Source organism: Lepeophtheirus salmonis, chromosome 10, assembly GCF_016086655.4.
Source record: "Lepeophtheirus salmonis chromosome 10, UVic_Lsal_1.4, whole genome shotgun sequence".
Taxonomy (NCBI): domain Eukaryota; kingdom Metazoa; phylum Arthropoda; class Copepoda; order Siphonostomatoida; family Caligidae; genus Lepeophtheirus; species Lepeophtheirus salmonis.
Window position 1 is genome coordinate 14,617,422 of NC_052140.2, and position 18,816 is coordinate 14,636,237.

An 18,816-nucleotide genomic window follows, 5' to 3' on the forward strand; every position below is an offset into this window, starting at 1 on the left:
TAGAAGCATATAATTGGATTTTTTTTTTGTTCAAGATTGTTTTTATGTTGACGGTCATTATTATTCTTTTTTAAATTGACTAAAAAAATAGGAATTGTAAAAGCCAAGAGAATTAACCTTTTTCATATTAAATATTATTCTCATATGTTTTTGTTGGAGAGTTATCTCATTTAATAATTGTTCCTCCCTTAATATTAATTTTTTTCCCCTTCTTATGATGATGTCTAATATACTAAAAAAAACCATTAATTTTTTTAATCTTTAATATTTCTAGGAGTATATAATATTTACTTTCAACTCCTCTTATTTTCTCTAGTCCTTTCTTATATATATATGTATGTACAACAACATTTAAGATTATTTAATAGGAGTTTAATATCCCCTCTTTAATATTAAATTTTTATATTATATATGTAATATTTATTTTTCAATTTGAAAAATAGAAAAAATATTTTTTTTTTCGGTAAATAAGTATATATTAGATTATTTTATAATGAGGTTTTATATAAATATATATCTATTTGGGTTGGTTGACTTTTATTTGAGTAACTACAGATATTATTTATCTAGGAAAAACAATAGAAATTCATCAACGAGGGCTTTCAAATATTTATCCATCCTTTAAAATGACAGCATGGTTAAATAAGCAGTACATCAACATAAAAACAATCTTGTACAAAAGTCCAGTAAAGGAGAAACATAATATTGTACTTCATATATTCATACAAGCTTATATTTTATAAAAGTATTTTTAAGCCAATTTCTGGAATATATATATATTTCATTGTAGGCTAACGATAGTTTGGAGTCTTTTCTTGACTTAAAAGACTTATATAAGCCCTGATATTGGCCCTGTAAATATAATTTATCTTCTTTTTGTTTTGTTGAAACGATGAATTTTGGCTATTTTAAGTGCGATTTGCAACCCACACAGTGGCTTAATGAGGATATATTGTTGATGGAAATGGACGATAATTTACAAAAAATTATAAATTTAATCCAGAAAAAAAAAAAAAAATATTTTTGTTTGATTTTGTGTGGACGGGCTACGTATATAAAGATTTATTATTTTTCTATATAATTCATATATTAGTGCTCTTTGGTATACCAGTACTACAGTGATTCCACTGGGGTACAAATGCATTTAAAATGGTACTTTACTAAATTGATATTGAGCCGGGTTCATAAATTCTCATTTTGTTTTACAAAAAACTGCCCTTCCAATAACTCTAGACATCAAATTTATTATGTAGAAATTAGTTCCTTATCTATAAAACAGGTAATGACAATTGTCGTTTATAACTTCAACAAATTTCTGAGCTAACCTGATTTCACCCTTACCCCAAACAAAAATCTTTTGAACATGTGAGTTATTCTTAGTGGTGATATTCTAAATTTATATTTTTAGTATAAAAAGTTTTATACATTTGATACTAATTTCGGTACCGGAACCGGTCAAAACTATTGGGATTGTGAATGCATTATTAAGTAAAGTAAAAAATTTAACTCATTGTTAGCTCAGAGTCACAACTAGAAAAGATGTTATTTTGAGATATCAGTCATAAAAGTTTTATAAATAAAATATTCATTAATCATAATTAATGAATATGTAAAAGTATTGAATATTACGAAAAATTGTGAATGACATGTGACGAGTTTTCAACACAAAAGCAATCCTGAACAAAATTGGAGAAAAGGAAAACTCTCCCATTTTGTTTTGCTTATTTTTTTTATGTCATAAATACATAAAACCCAATATTTCATGTACATATTTCCCTCAGCTCAACTAAAGAAATTGTATACAAGAATCTGGTATGAGATGTGATATCAAAGAATGTCCAGCTATGGTCTTTCAAATCAAATTAATCTATAAATAATAATGTCATTGTGACAATCAATTTATATACTTCAAGTGCATTTTGAAGTATTTCAAAAGGACTAATCTAAATCTTCCTTATGGATACAAACGGACGATCATAATTCGTCAAAGAGTAGAAATTTAATAATCTACGCTCAATTTAAAACAAGAATCATAGGAGAAAAGCGGGGCAACGAATGATATTTTGTGTGTGTTTTTAATATAAAACCATGTGGCCATGTGTAACATATACGATACACAGATTTGAGAGCTGGGGAAAACAGAAATTTTTATATACATATTTCCTGCGTGTTACAAGAAAAAGTTGATCCTATTTATGAGGAGATACTTATAAATACCTGTCCCTTCAAGGGGATTTCTTTTTTGTTTTTCCTTTTTTGACCGAGGGTTCATCCTCATGATGTAAATTGACAGCTCTATATCATACAGAAACAGAAAGACATACATACATCAAGAACTTACAAACGAGTGTACAACAATCTATAGTTGTGTGTATTAAAAAACTGATGGATGATGGAATTATTGGTAGATCTGGTTCACGTTGGTTACTCTGTACATGTTTGTAGGAGTAAAAAACGAGAACATGAAAGGGTTGATGGTTCTACGCACGCACGACATTTAAAAGTAGCATAGATTAAAACTAAGACGAAAAATAACAAAAACTTTTCAATCATAAATCCTTCATTTGTTTAGAAACCACAGGAAAGGGTCTTTATACGGTTGAATATTGGATAATGATCATGTACTCTGTGTCTCAGAGTAGTATGAGATGTACACATATTCAAAAATCAATAGAGGACAATCAGTATACCTCTTGTGGCTCAGACTTTAAAGGCACACATCTTGTATTGATAATCAGTTTTTAATGAATAGGTTCATTGTAATGGAATGATTAATAAAGTAAAATAAAGTGAACTTACGTCGAGGGACTTTTGGGGACGTTGGAGGCGAGACTCCAACATCTTCATCCTCCTCTGGCGACTCTTCTTCATCATCCTCCTCTTCCATAAATCTCCGCCTCATTCCATGAGGAAGACCGTGATGGTTGTTAGTTGGTGTAACAGAACCTCGAACATCCAACAAATCCTCATGTTCATCATCCATTTTTCGAATCACAGGAGAAGAAGATCCGGGTCGAATATAGTCCTCACTGCTACTATTAGAGCTGTGAACAACAGAGGCTGTGAATTGCCGGAAAAAGTCACTAGAGCTAAATCGTCCTCCCTCTGAGTCATTACTACTGCTTCCGTTGAGAACCGGAGGAGAACGACGAGAGCGAATTGGTGGGGCTGTAAAGGACTCATGTTGACGCTTGTTAAAGAGCTCTTCAAAGTGGAGTTTGTCCATGGAGACAAGTGTGTTACGTACAGCTGCTGTAGCGGCTTCCAAGTCCATTTTGACGACGGGGTATCCCTTGTGAGTAAGTCTTGAAGAGGAAAAGTCTAAGGGTTGTTCCGGATTGTTGACAATTGCGGATTCGCTTGGAATGTTTGGGGGTGAGGGTGTTATTCCGACTGCTCCTAGGGGTGGTGGTGACTTGCTACCTGTGCTGTTGTTATTAATGTTGTTGTTTGTACAACTTACAGTAGTGGGTATAAACATCGTGTTCTTATTCAGCATGTCGAGGCTCCATGATGCAGCGGCAAGGAGAGTCTGAAAGGAGCCAGAGGAAAAGAGTTGATATTTGCTATGAGTAGTTCACACACCTTTAAAAGATAGAATAATAGGGATCAGTTATGTCTATAGGGCATTATGATGTGATCAAAAAAAAAAAAAAATCAGTCAGTTCAAATGTTTTAGTTTTTTTTACCTTTGTGTCTAGTCCAATGTTTGAGAGTTAATGAAATCTCTTGAGTGCTACTTCTGTTCAGTTTGTACAAGATTTACTTTTTTTTTTTAAATGAAAAATAAATTTTAATAATATTTGATCAATCACTCACAAAATGTTCAATGATTTTTTTTTTTTTTGTGCTCAACTATTTTTGAAATGTTTTATAAACATTGGGAAAAAGAATTGGGGTGAAGAAAAAGAGGGACGGATCTTGTGTGAAGTACGAACAGAAAATGAAGAAAAGAAAAAATATTTAGATATACATATAGTAGTAATGTATAGTCAAAAGATCGGTGAAAAAAAAAAGTAGTATGAAGAAGCGCTTTCGAATAAAGAAGAGAGAAGTCCGGTCCGACAACAGTTTGAAAGCGGAACGTCCTGAAATTCTTCTTCTCCTTTTAAAAAAAAAATAAAGGGGGAACAATAATCAAAAATAAAAATAAGAACAAGAATAAAAAAAGTTTTCTTTTTCTTCACGAGGACGTCTAAAGCTCTGCTGCTCTCCAACAAGAAAGGGAGAAGAAGGGAAGGGAAAAGAAGAAAAGAAAATGTCCGCCTTTCAAGCCTTTTGCAACCATACAAAGAGGAAGAAATCCTCTCTCTCCTTTTTTTTGAAAAATATTCCTTTTTCTCTCTCTCTCTTTTTATTATTTTCGCGGGCGAATTTCATTTTGACAATTTTTATATATATTTAAATAAATGTAAATTAAATACCGGAAGTGGCGCTCTCTACATACTACTCTCCCTTTTGTTCCCTCTCTCCTTTCATTTCTCTCCCTATTTTTTTATACATATGTATATTTAAACATTTTTTGACGTATTTTAAAAAGGTTTTTTTTTTTACACCTTTAAGAGTTTTTTTATTTTATTATCATTTGCTTTCTAAAAAAAAGATTTCTGCACCAAGTATTACTATGTATATGTTTTTGATAATACATTTTTACAAAAGTAATTCTTTAATATTGGTTAAAACTATGAATTTTGATTAGAAACTATTGTTTTGAAATATAGAATACAAGTATAAAAATTAATGAGGATCATATTTTATCCTTCAAATTGTAAAAAAAAAAATGGTACTTTCAATAATACCAAACGACATCATTAAATAAAGATGAATTCTCTATTTATGTAGTTAAATCACTCAAAAACAAATCCAATTGGAAAGACATATTTTTTAACCGTCCATTATTTCCTTCAAAATATCAATGTGAGTACTTATTAGGGTGATTAAAATAGGTTTCAAAAAAAAAAAAAATATTACATTATTTTCCATAGAAGTATTTATATAAATATAATTGAACATGTTTCTAAACTATTATCGAAACAAGACATGTTCAATACAAAATAACTTATAGAGATGTATAGAAAATGACATGTATGTATGTAAAATGTAAAAAAAAACCAAAAAATGATATGATAACCCTTAGTATTTCAATAATGTTAGGGAAAAGAGTAGCTTAGATATCTAACGTGTTATTGTAATAGCTGCAAAGAACTATGAGAAGAAGAAAATAAACTAAAATCCCAATCCCTGTTAATACAAGGACTTAGACCGGAATAACTTCGATTTTGATCTTCAACTATACTTTGAGTCCAACAAGGGCTTACTCTTTTAAGCATGGATGAAAATAATATTATTCATCGGTAGGTTTTCAGTCTCATAATTTGAAGAATTTTTGAGAGAAGAACATCATGGCCGTGATGATATTTCATTAAATTAGCATCAAGTGTCTATAAGATGAATGAAATACAAACAAACCACACTCTTTATCTGGCAATGATGTAAGCAGGAATTACTAGGATGTCAATTTTTAATTTACTCCCAGCCCGACAAATCATTACTTCAAACTTCAGTGGTTACCCTCCCTCAATTATGAGCACTCACACTAAAGGCTACACTTCATGCATATATGTTATCTCCTCAAGAATGAAATTATAACTATAACAGCTCAAAAGATCCATACACTGTTCAAGTTGACAACAGCAACAAAGCTCTCACTCAAAAAATGGTAAGAAATTACAAACCTATTCATGAAGTTATATTTTGAAAAAAAAACAGAGAGGATCTGTTTATCAATTCCTATCAATACCTTTGAAAACAATAGTAAAAAATGGATTTATACTAATAGTGGTTTAATATATTATCTTTTGTGTACACGGAATTGATTTCTTAGAAACTTTACGATAATCTTCAAAGAGTTGATGTCAAAATAAGGAGGTTGTGTGATTTAAAACTTCTATTGTACAGGGAAGGAAAAATTCTGCGTTAGTAGTCTCAGATTTTCAAAATTTAATTTATCATAGTTTTTTCTCTCCTAAAAATTAACACATTTAAATCACCAAAGCTCTTCATTTTGAAAGGGATAACTGTTTTGGTTTGAGGATTATATTATGCAAAGTCTATATTTGGACAATGTTGAGGAGGTTTAGCATCTATATATCTTCTTTTCTCAAGAGTTACTGAATAAATTAAACAGGTTTTTTTTTTAAATAAATTTAAAACACTCTTCAGATTAACAACTATACAAAATTCTTACACTCATTTAGGTCATATTTTAATGCAGCTCTACCTATTACAATAATCTTCTGGGGTAGTTATAAGTTCTTAAAACGCAAGCAAAAATGACACACAAGATAATACAAAGATATTTGTTTCACAGGGATTAAAACCTATAATCATGACTGGGAGGTCATTAAAATTTTCTACGAGCCAACAGGCCTAACCAATTTTGGTTTTTTGCATCCCTGTAAAACATTTACTATCCCAGAATACAACAAAAGTTAGATTACTTTTATACTAAAACTGAAAGGCAATAAAATACACCCAGAAAATAAACAATGAGTTGCTGCTGATTATTGTGACATTGCACCATAATTTACAGCTCAATACTCAATTTTGTCAAATTTTACAAAAAAAAAAAAAAAAATCATCACATCAACTCACTTAAATAGATGCTAGATAGGTATTACTATCTTTTAAATACGAGTGCTGCCATCTTAACAAGTTCAGAAACTATTCCATTCCATTCAAGTATATACTTCAATATTTATTTCACTTAAACGACGGTTGATATCAAAAATGATACCCATTTATTTTTTAATATCTGTCTCTGAAAAGATGTTAAGTTTTGCAAAGGTTTTCTTGTCTAAAACTGGTGGAATTCTCTCTATTTCTCTATATCAAGGAAACCATTACAATATTAATTTATCATCTTGTTTCTTGTGTTTAGTAATATGAATTAGGAGAATTCAAGAAATTTTATACAAATTTAATTACAAAGTGTCTCACAATATCTCATTGAAACCCAAATGGGTATCAAAAATGATACCCATCGTCGTTTCTAGTGTTAAGATACAGGATTACGTATCCAAACAGACTAAATACAGGCCACCTTGCACTGGCTCCATTGTTTTTTTATTAGCCAAGGACTAGAAGGCTATATTCCTTATAATGCCTCTCTTACATACTCCATGGCTAATAAATGACATTTATTGGCTAAAACTCCTATTTATAGATGTATTTATATTTAAGCATTAAAAATAAAGTATCATGTTTTCATTGGCGAAATATAATTTTATATAAATATATAAAAATTTAAATTTATGTATAGTTTGTCAGCAGTTTTAAAATTTGATTTATTTATAATTCATTGCATCTTTGTTTCGTTCATTTTGTGTTTTTGCTTTTGTTAAATGCATGAAGAGCATATGTACATATATACTAAGGACAGGTACATGAAATATTAATCAATGTAATAAAAATCAAGTTTTTGTCCTGCAATAAAAAAATTTATTGTTTTTCAAATAGAAAATATAGTTTTTCCGTATTTATGTATATTGAACGTTTTAGTATTGTCCCGATACCAATATTTTTGTACCCGTTCCGAACCTAATTGGAAGTTTGATACTTTTCGACTCAAATTGTACAATTAAATGTTGCTGCTAGAGGGTTGGTGGGTCATTGAGGGATTGGGTAAGGTACAACCTTCATTTTGATAATTCAGTCGGTGTAAATTGGATGTCCGTCAAAAAAAATTATGTTTTAAATGTTTAGGTTTTGCAAAAATATGTATTTTCTATAAAAAGCCCTCTTTAAAAAATAAGTATTTTCCAACAAATAAAGTGATCAAAAAAAAATTCTTAACACAAATTGTTAAGATCTTAGGACTCTCCCAAACATATATTTTCGCAATGACTCTCTTTACATATATTTATAAGGTTTTTTTTTGTGTGTAGGGTGTGGATTACCTGAGAAATTGGCTTGGTTTTTTTGCAGTAGTCATTCTAAAGCTTTCTTGGAAATACAGTGTGTCGCTATCATGTAATAAATAATTGCAAAAAATGACTTCCCATAATGTTTTGCACCATTTCACTAATTTCAATATAGCTCATTTTCATAATTTGAAGTTTGTAAAGTTCCTTCAGTACGAATTCATCCACCAATAAGTATGCTAAAGAGTTTGGTGTTATCAGATGTCGTGTCATACAATAATTATAAATGGGTGCAATTCATTCAATCCAAGTAATTAGAACCATATTAATTTAGGGAAAATAAAACAATTAAAGATCTTTGAAAAATTCTCAGTAACTAATGACGTAATCCATAAATTATCCACAACTGTAAAATAAGTTATGTTGCCAATTACAAATTGAATCTTTATGTACAGGCCTACATAGTTAATGAGCTGGGTTAAACTTTTTCCCAAAAATAAAAACAAACTTTTTTCATTATACACAGGCAACATAAAGCGAAAAGTTTCGTTTTTTGAATATGTAATATTTTCATAATTACCTATTTAATCCAATTTGCACGTGCAACTATCAATTTAAATACTAAAAATGCTTGCATTTGTATAATAGATACATTATTTTTTTAAATTAACAACATTAGTTTGAAATATCAACAGATATAATTTGTTTGTTTTTATAAATATGAATTTGTTTTGATGAAGTTGATTGTAATCCAAAGAATAACAACAGATATTACATTAGTAGTAATATGTATAGCTGAAATAAGAAAATCAAAGTAACGACTTAAAAGCAAATTTATTAATTAAATTTATCAAACATTCATTAAAAACTTATAAATAATTCCACTAAAATAAATATTTACATTAACAAACATTGAATTTAATCTGAAAAACGACACAAGAGTCTGCTCAAAATGTCAGGTGATAAAATCTATTCGAATACAGATTTGAAGGTATTTATAAAATTTGGGATTCAAAATATCCCAGTTCCCTAAAGCAAGGATAATATATATATATCCTACTTTCACTTTTGTATGAAAAGTTATTTTAAAAGAAAAAAAAGAATGAAAAAAAACATTTGGTATTAAAATACCAAATTTGGGTTAAGTCAGTGTATGGACCTATTTGACAGGATTTTTAAAAACTCTGCAATACAAAACATTAATTATCTACTATTATAATGAACCAAAAAAAAAAACTGCTTTATTGCAATTTGGAAACAGAAAAATATGCTGCGGTTTTTTACAAAATGTTTCCTAATACTTTATCATTTGATCTTCATTTGACGAATTAAATTAAAAATAGAGACACTGATACATCCGAAAATAATACAGAAATAAATGAGCTCATTCATTTCTAACTTTGAACAAAATAAAGAGACTAAATTCTAGTAGAAATGAGAAGGATATTACTTGTCATAATATGTTTATTTATAAATATAAGAGTATCAAAAACTGAGAACTCGTATTATTTGATCGTATGTATGGTTGTACATTAATCATCTGTAATTATATATTTAATCATGTCATTTTTCCGGCAATCTACCAATTAAATAAATAACTTTCTAATATATAGATATATGTACTAATACAAACAGTGATTTCCGTTTGATCAATATGTATGATTATATATATTTCGATAGCTACTTATATACATACATATAATAATATATTAGGGTTCATCTAACAGATTTATGTTCGTAGACTTTTTCTTACTTGTCTCGTCACTTGGTGATGGAAACATTTATTCAAAAAGTCGGAAGTGGTAATGTGTAGCCGCTTATAGTATAATGTCGGAGGTGTAAAAAACACGAGGCTAAGGGGAAAGTTCTCGGGTTGACAATGAAACACTGCGATTTTCAGTTAAAAAATTATTTTCATTTCGTACATAATTGGTCATCTTAACCTCTTCATTGGATGCAAAACACTTCTCAGAAACAAATTTATCTATGTTTGTGAAGTGATGGATATCTGAGGGTGCAAAATCAGTAGAACATGGGAGATGACAGAGCAAATCGTACCCTAAATTCAGCAGTTTTCCCATTGGCAATGCACTTTTTTATTCATGTGATTTGTTCTGGTGAAAGAGGATTTTTTTCTTTATGACAAGACTCTTCTTGCAAATTTTGGGATTCAGATAGCCAAAAAAGGTTGGAGTAATATTTGTTTGTAACTGGTCTACTTTTTTCACGATAGCCAATCAATATGTTTCCACCATGGTTGCATTTTTAGCATGTCCTTCAATTTTGACATCATGTTTAAATTGATCAGACACTTGATTCACCAAAAAAAGAAAACCATTTTTTTACCAATCAGGAGAATAGGAAGGATGGCCGTGCAAATCATGTATCAAATCTCGCAGTTTTCCCATTGCCAACGCACTCTTGTGTATTTTTTTTTTTTTTTTGTTCTTGAGGCCAGGCCTCTTCTTCCAAATTTTGGTATCTAGCTAGACTAGAAGTTTGGAATAACATTGACCTAATATTGTTTGGCCTTTTTCAAGATAGCCAATTAACATGGTCCCTTTTGCATCCAAAAATCCGCTTGACATTACCTTTGCAGCAAATGAGAACGACTTTGTTTTCTTTGGCGCTGAACCACTAGCTTCAACCTACTCTTTGCACTGTTGATTCGTTTTTTGGCGTGTAGTAGTGGACCCATGTCTAATCCTTCGTGTAAGATGTTCCCCACCTCTTACTTCTGATTTCCAGACAACCTCAACTATCTCACTCGTCCATTGTTCAACACGATGTCATGCCTTTTTTCGATGGTTTCCCGCGAGGTTGTAGTTTTGGCCTTTCTTTCACGTTGATAATCGATGAAGGATATGAAACCACGTTTAAATTAAGCTGCTCACTACTCAACAGTTTACATGAGAGGAGCAAGGTCCCCTTCAGCAACTTTTTTCAACTCAAAATGAATTTCATTAGAGGTTAATCCATCCGAAACGAAGAATTATATTATCGTAAGGCATTAAATCTTATCCATTTGGACAAATACATGAAATATTTTTACTGAAACAGTTTGATAAACAAACTAAATGAGAAAACCAAGTGAAACTAATAATAAAAAAGGCCTATGGACCCAGCAGGAAATATAATTTGTTTGCCAATTGCAGTAGCATATCTGCATTACGGCGAGAACTTTTCATCTTACTCTAGAATTTCCTAAATAGTGGAATTGGCTCTTTCTATTTAGCAATCTGAACAAGCTTTTTTTCCTTTCCAAAGCTGTTATTATGTTACTTAATTCATAAATACACAACATCTAGAAATAAAGTAAAAAAGAATGCGGGTACTCATAATTGTAGACAGATTGTGACAATGAGGTTTTGCTACGGACTTTCAAGTGTAAGTCCATATTAGAGTCTGAGTGGAATTCAAGATTGACATGGGAGTAGTAGTCTACTCCCATGTGTTTGTGGTTATTGCCTTCCTGTCACAGCTGCTAGCAGCAGATATAATATAAAAGTCATGACAGTCTCCTCACATTTATTCTTGAAATTTTCGTTTTCTCTTATATTTACATACCGACAGGACATTCATTATGCCAGTGATTCTCAAAATTCTCAATTTCTAAAAAATTTAATTTTTTGTGAACAACTGTGGATTTTGAATTTTTTGAGAATAGATATGGATTTTTAAAATTAAAAAAAAAAAATCATTTTTAAATTTATTTTTCAAAAAAAACATAACAACAAAGAACCATTCCAAAATATTATTCTGCGTAAGTCCCAGTCTTTGGACAAAAAATAATTTGTGCTGGTAAGAGGGTGTTTGGGTTATATCAAGATTCAACAAGTGACTAAAAAAAGGTTGAAACTCCCTGCATTATGCATCATTGTTAATGTTGGATCGGTTTCAAAAGACTGCATTACTATCAGTCCGATCCTAATAAAACGTATGAGTCCTGACACTGGTCCTTATCGGTCTTTTATATTGACGACAACAGCTGAAATGAGAAAGTTACTAACTACGTCATTTAAGCTCTTGAAGTTTTATCATAACTTCTTTAAAATAGACTAAATACCTGAATTTTAAAGTAAGACATTTGTGACTAGAACGTGGAATACTCAAGTATTAAATGTTATACGTATCATTCATTATTTCTTTTTTTTCACTTTCTAGCAAGATTAGAAGACAATAAAAATAAGGCTAGGACCACAAGACCGACTAATTGGTTCATGGAGCTGATTATTAAAAAAAAATACCGGACCGATTAGAAAAAAAACTGAAAGGGGAAGAAAAAATAGACGTATTGGGAATAAGGTTCTATGACCGATCCAACACTAAACATTTTATATACTCGATGACGTAATATTATCAACATTCTTAACATTCTTTCTTTCATTTTTTTCTAGAACCTATTCATTTTTTCAATGCTTGCATAATATGTTTACATTTGTGTTATTCATATAATGAGCTTCAATTTCATTTCAAGCATGACTAGGTTTAAGAAACCAAATAATTAATTTAAGAATAAGTACATATGTATGGCCCCTTAAAAGGTATATAAGTATTTTCTAGCGTTAAATGACCACTTAGCCCAACCTCCAACTTCGTTCATTTTTTTAATACATTTTCATATGACCAAGCGTTAAATCTGAGATAATTACTAACAAAATTCATGAAACAATTAAAAATCATTGGGTGTTTGGTATACCCTAATATACATACAAATTATTGATGGAAGATTCGAGTTATAAAATAGTAGTTTGAGTAATTGAATATTGAAATGTTTGAGCATTTAAGCAAAGACATTATTTCATGGAATAGATTAAATCAAAGTTCAACAATTATGTGTCGGTTTGATTACCTTCATAATAAGTCCGTCAATTAGTTTTAAGCAAATAATGTAAGGTATTATTTTGTAAACAAAGAGACAGAGAGTGGCAACGCCTTGCGGCAAAATAGTACAACCCCTTAGATGATAATATTATTTAACAAGAAATAGAGGTATATTTTACTCCAATAAAGAGTGCAGTTAATATTTTTCTCGGCATGCGGCATTTTTTTATGAATTTGCCTGAACAACAAGCTACAAACTGAGACACCTCCTACTAGATAATTTTTTTTAAGTTTTCTCTTGCCTTATTGTAAAGAATATATACTTGCATATTGAAACTATTACAAAAAGATGTATCTATAACATCACAACAAATCACGAATGAAGTTTATTTAGGTTACCATATTATAAAAACTATTCAGATCTCAACTTTATAAGTAGAAAAGTTGCTCCAATAAGGCAGTCAAATTGCTGGAATGGACAAAAAGTCCCGTTTTACTTTTCCTCAAATCTTGTGAATAATAATTTTCACAATTAGTGAATAGAAATCTATTACAGTTAATATATTTTTTTTTGTTTTTTCAAATTAATGTTTATATCCTTGGAATTCAAAACAGTCCATACATGACGGACGGTCGGACTTGACGGTTTCCAACCTTTATTCAGATTTTCGACAATTGGCCTTGCATTTTTAACATCAAAATGACATAAACAGAATCGACGAAACCACAGTTGCGTAGGAGTGGCTATTATATTATCAATACTATAAACACTATTCCCATTTTCAGCCGCCTGGCTTGAATTTTAACCTTTATTGAAAAAAGGACACGTAAAATTTGACATATTTATTTGATGGTGTCCATCTTTGTTGACCGCACAAACAATACATTGTCAAACAATCAATAAACTGTCTGATAAGTTTTTATCTTCCTAATAGATTTCTGCACCACTTTTTTAATATCTCTCTAGACAGTCTAGTGTGAAACCACAAGATCTCTCGCATGGCCTCTCATAGACTTGACGGAATTGGCCTGGGCTCTTTTCTCTAACTCATCTTGGTCCAGTTTGGCCTTTTGACAAAGGTATAAATATGCCATAGCATATTTTGAATAGACACAAATAAATTTGAAAATTAAATTTTCAAAGAAAGTGGTCTATATTTAAAAAGACAATTTCTCTAGTAATCATAATTTTAAAAAATCTTTCTCTACAACATTTAGGACTGTCTGACGCCATAAATAGTGGTCCTGGAGACGTTTAACTACATGGAGTATTCGAATTGAAGTTCGTCGATCACGTTCAAGTGTCATTTTCTCGACTTTTACTTAAGCTAGAAAGCTCAGGTGTTTTTTTTTAACTATTTGTTTATGCTTTAATATATAGCAAAATCTGCATTAATTTCAATAACTCAACCTTCATTAATTATTGAATTATAATTATAAGTGTTCAAATTTTAATGGACCACCTGGTATATTTGAATATTTTTAATTTTTATCATTAGAGTATTTTTTAATTTATTTTTTCAAATAATGTTTTTGGGGAGAAGTTCCAGCAATTTTCAGAATATTGTCAACTTTAGTTGTTGTTGTTTTTTAGTTCTAATATTATTCGAGTCCAACAATAACTAATATATGTATTTTTATGATAAACAATAATAATATAAAAAAAATAAGTTATTGAAGTCTTAGAATAGTCTGGAGGTCTCTCCAGAAGACCTGTAACTGCTTTTACTAATTATTTGCCAACAAAAAATAACACACACACCATTATAAAATTATTTCTTATGGGATTTCATTAGTTTTCTTATTGTTATTGTTGAATTGAAGAGCATACAACCATTGTGTGCTTCAATTAATAATAAAAAACCATGAAAGGTTGAATAATTTTCATAAAGCATTAACATTATTTTTGTGAAAACGTATATTTTTTGAATGATTTTTTTAAAATTATGATAACCAGAGAAATTGTCTTTTTAAATATAGACCACCTTCTTTGAAAAATTAATTTTCAAATTTGTTTGTGTCTATTAAAAATATACTATCTCATATTTATAACTAGATTATAAAACTAATCGGACATGAGTGTTGTTTACAAAACGATTGAGAGTGGCGCCCGTCTTGCAGTGAAATACTACTACTTTCGGAATGATAATATTATTTGATATATTAATAATTTGTAAATTCAAAATTGTATTTTGGGTGTAAGAAAATAAAATTAAAAAGTAACTATGTTGTATACCCAAAATACATTCTATCGCAAAACTTTGGTGATATATCATATTTTTTTTATTTTACTCATCCCACAATATTAGTGTATTGTTGGTCCTTACTTATTCGGTCCATTCCAGGCTTAGGACCAGTCTGATCAGTCCTTTGGTCTGGTCCTTAAGATTGTCCGTCCTACCTAGTAAAACTGTTTTAAAAAAGTTGAAATAAAGTTTATTGACGTCGTCAAGTCCTAACTTTATAAGTTTTAGAACTGATATAAAGGACTGGACCGAACTGAGACTGAAGTGGACAGAACATCAGTCTTCAGTCCTAAATAAGTAAGGATAAAATACTACTTATTATATTACAAAACTTGCTTAGAGCAATTGTATTTATAGTTTTTCATCTACTGATCTGTTCCTTTAGAGATAATTCTGAACTATCAAAGTATCTCTTGATAGTTTTCCCATCTGTAGAAAGGCGTTAATAAACAAACAACTAATAAGTAAATAGCTGACATACCTAATTAATAAGAACATTCATATGTTATTGCTTACAAAATATACTTTTTAAATTTATGCACACCACAATTTAGCCAATATTTACATCCCTACTTATTATGTGGTCCTTTGTTACAACATGAAAGGGCTTATTATTTATATGCTAAAGGAGTTGAAGATGAGAGCATTCTAAGACTAAAAAAACAATAAGAGCTTTCACAGACACTTTAAAGCTCATTTATCATCATTGAACTGACTTGATCATTATTGTATGCATGGATGCATACATCTTTCACCAGCTGAATTATCAAGCCACCTCCTATGTGTCTACATAATTGTTTTTGTTTTTCCCCATGTCAAAATCCTAATTGATACATTGACATTAGTGCAATAAGGCAGGCACTTTGTTCTCATGCTAAACTGCTGAAATTGTCGTTCAATAACAACTAAAAAATATCAATATTTATATGGTGACATCTTAAATAAGAAAAAAAAATATATATTTTTTCCTTTTATTTTGCTTTAATCAACGGTCAAAACAGAAAACAAAAAATGAACACAAAAAAACTTGGAAGTAAGCAAGGATTCTTAATAGTTTTCTTATCTGTATTTCAATTAAGCAGAGACATAATTATTTTTAAAGAAATTGATTACGTATGTGAAGAATTATGTTTTTTTTTTTTAAATCAGTCATTTTATTTCAGTTCGTAAGAAGTCTTTTTTGATTTTAACTTATAATAACTATTGGATCAAAAATATATATAAAATAAAGATATTCTCTAAAATTAATTATTTTGTAAATACTTTCTATCAAATCCCTTAAAAGATCTAGAAGTGTCACGTTAGCTAGGCTTTTTGATCACAATAGAGACAGAATGCAACAGCAAAAGGATCACAATAGAGACAGAATGCAACAACAGCAAAGCCAGGTCAGGGATGTTGGGATGTCTTTTTTTATGGTTTGACAACAGTTAGAGCAATAGGTGCACATGGAAGAGCTACAAAAGATAGTTGAATGGGTGGGAGAAAATGGAGCCAGTAGTAGGTAGAGATGTTACAAGCAAATACTTGATTTCTGAGAAAAAGTAACGGGAAAATCATAAAATACGATTTCAAAGGACTTAAACGTCGATTTGCATATTAAGTTGAAACTATCTTAAAATGTCAACCCTTCTTTGATTGTAACTTTATTCTAGACATTGAAAGTTGAGTATAAACCAACAGGAACCAATAAATCAATCAAATCATCCTCCAAGTTACATGTTATATGAAATTGTTAATATTGACCAATTTTTTATGTTTATACAATTTAAAAAATTTATTTTTGATTCCATCCCTGACTTCAAAAACATTTCCCCTTATAATTGGTTGTCCAAATATGTGTACATTTGATTTTGAAACTCCACATAACCACTTGTAATAAACTTTTTGACTGAGTTCTGACATTATTATTTGTTATCAGAGCTTGAGCTACAACTTGTGTTCTTTAATATGAAAAATGAAATAAAAAATTTCCATATCCCTTGAGAAAAGGAAGTTCAAAGACATTTTTAAAATTCAACTACATTACTTTAAAATGTAAACCTTTGAATCTTTATACAAATAGAGAAATTTGTGAAAAATAGTCATTGTCAAATGACAATTAATGACTTTTGAAGACTAAACTTTCTGAAAAATGGCTTTAATGATCACAAAATTTGCGTGTTGTTTTTTCTTTGTTACTTTGAAAATCATTTTAAAAATCCACACATTCAAAAAGTAAAACAATTAATTTTCAGGGAGAATGGGGGGAAGGGTTTCTTCTATCAAAATACGTGGTCATTAGAGAGGTTGGTACAAAATTGAAGTTGCTAATTTTTATAGATTCACAGTAGAAAGGAGTTAAAGGTTATTGTTTCAGAAATAGCTCACCAACCCTGACTCCATGTTTGTGTACTTTCCCTCTAGTAAATAATAAATACTGCAAAGTTTAAGTAATTCTTCTTATATTTTAAGAAGAAATAATATGGTCTTACTTACAGAGAAAGAAAAGAAGGGTTAAAAACATAATTTAAAAAAAACATGTAATGGGTGTTCCATTGAGATCCGATAACTTACCGATTCAATAATTAAAGACTGTTGAGTGATTGAAATTAATTCAAATTTCGACCTATTGATCATAAACAGTAAGTTACACAGCAATTCTGAGCTATCAAGCTGACGTACAAGAATAGAAAATTACCCCTGAACAGGATCGACAAATTTCCATTCACGCACTCCAAGGAGTAGGGTGTCTCCAGGACTACGTCTACGCCATGATTAAGTCCAAACCGTTTTAAAGGAAGAAGGGCTACATCGAAAAGGTCAAACTTGACTTAGAGGATTTGTTAAGCACAAGCGAATCCCCTCATGTCTAAGGGGGTACATGCAAGACATCTTGGGGTTTCACAACATCATATCTAGAGAACTATCAAAAAAGTGGCTGGAAAGAGCCTCCTCGTGAGGATGGAGAGAGTACTTTTGACAAGAGCAACTTAAAAAAAAACATTTTCTTTTGAATCTTTTTTGGAACTTTTGCAGACACCCCCCAGCCCTGATGGCAACCCCCTCGAACACAACTTTTGGTTGCATAGTTGAGAGTAAGGTCTGCAGTGTCCGTCATCCAAATACCGAGGCCCTCAAAGAAACTGTCAGCAAGCACTGAGACGCGATTACAGAGGACTACAACCGCAGCAGGTGCCAGGCATTCCGCGTTCTGGAAGCCATCATTGCTGCATTGGGCGCCTACAATCATGATTAAGAGAACTCTGAGACACATCTATTTAGTGAAATAATTTTGCTGAATTTTTATTATTACTTTATCAATATTAATCTTGTTAAATAGTCAGATTTTTATGGACCACTTGGTAATTCAAATATGTTCACTCATTCACTGAACCTCAATCAATAAATGATTAGAAGTGGGAATTTTGTTGAGTGTAAGGAGAATAAGCTGAAATATTTAACCACAAAATCCCATTTTTTTACGTAATTAACAAAAGATTAACATACTGCATATAAACAATTGTATACCTATCTGTTCAATAGGTGATAATTTTTTCACCATTGATATCTTTGCAGCATTTTTATTGGAGTATCTTTAGTTCTTCCCTTATATTTCCAATTTTTATGTTCTTTATTTGTATGAGTATCACTAATCGTGTGTTGGTTGTTTTTTAGAGCTCGCAGGTCCAGCTTTCTTATACTCTGTAACCCGATCCTACCCGCAAAAAAAATAAAAATAGTTTGAAAAATAGATATATAAATTTAAATAATTAAATGTGAGATTTTCTTGGAATTCCCACAAGGTGTATAACTCTGAAAAATCACGAGAAAACGGGATTTTG

At 30.4% G+C, this 18,816-nt stretch overlaps 1 protein-coding gene across 6 annotated transcripts in view; it reads right to left on the bottom strand.

Annotated features, from left to right (window-relative positions):
- The window catches only part of LOC121125214 (uncharacterized), an 83,812-nt gene that overhangs the window by 47,311 nt on the left and 17,685 nt on the right, over positions 1-18,816 (bottom strand). For 3 of the 6 annotated variants that reach the window (XM_071891359.1, XM_071891358.1, XM_040720354.2), the window contains one exon: positions 2,800-3,585. In XM_071891359.1, coding sequence (XP_071747460.1) covers positions 2,800-3,499 — 700 coding nt within the window. In that variant the 5' untranslated portion in view covers positions 3,500-3,585. Of the gene's footprint in view, positions 1-2,799; positions 3,586-3,689; positions 4,086-18,816 lie in introns of those variants that run through there. The other 3 variants (XR_011782007.1, XM_040720355.2, XM_040720353.2) reach the window with 2 other exon arrangements.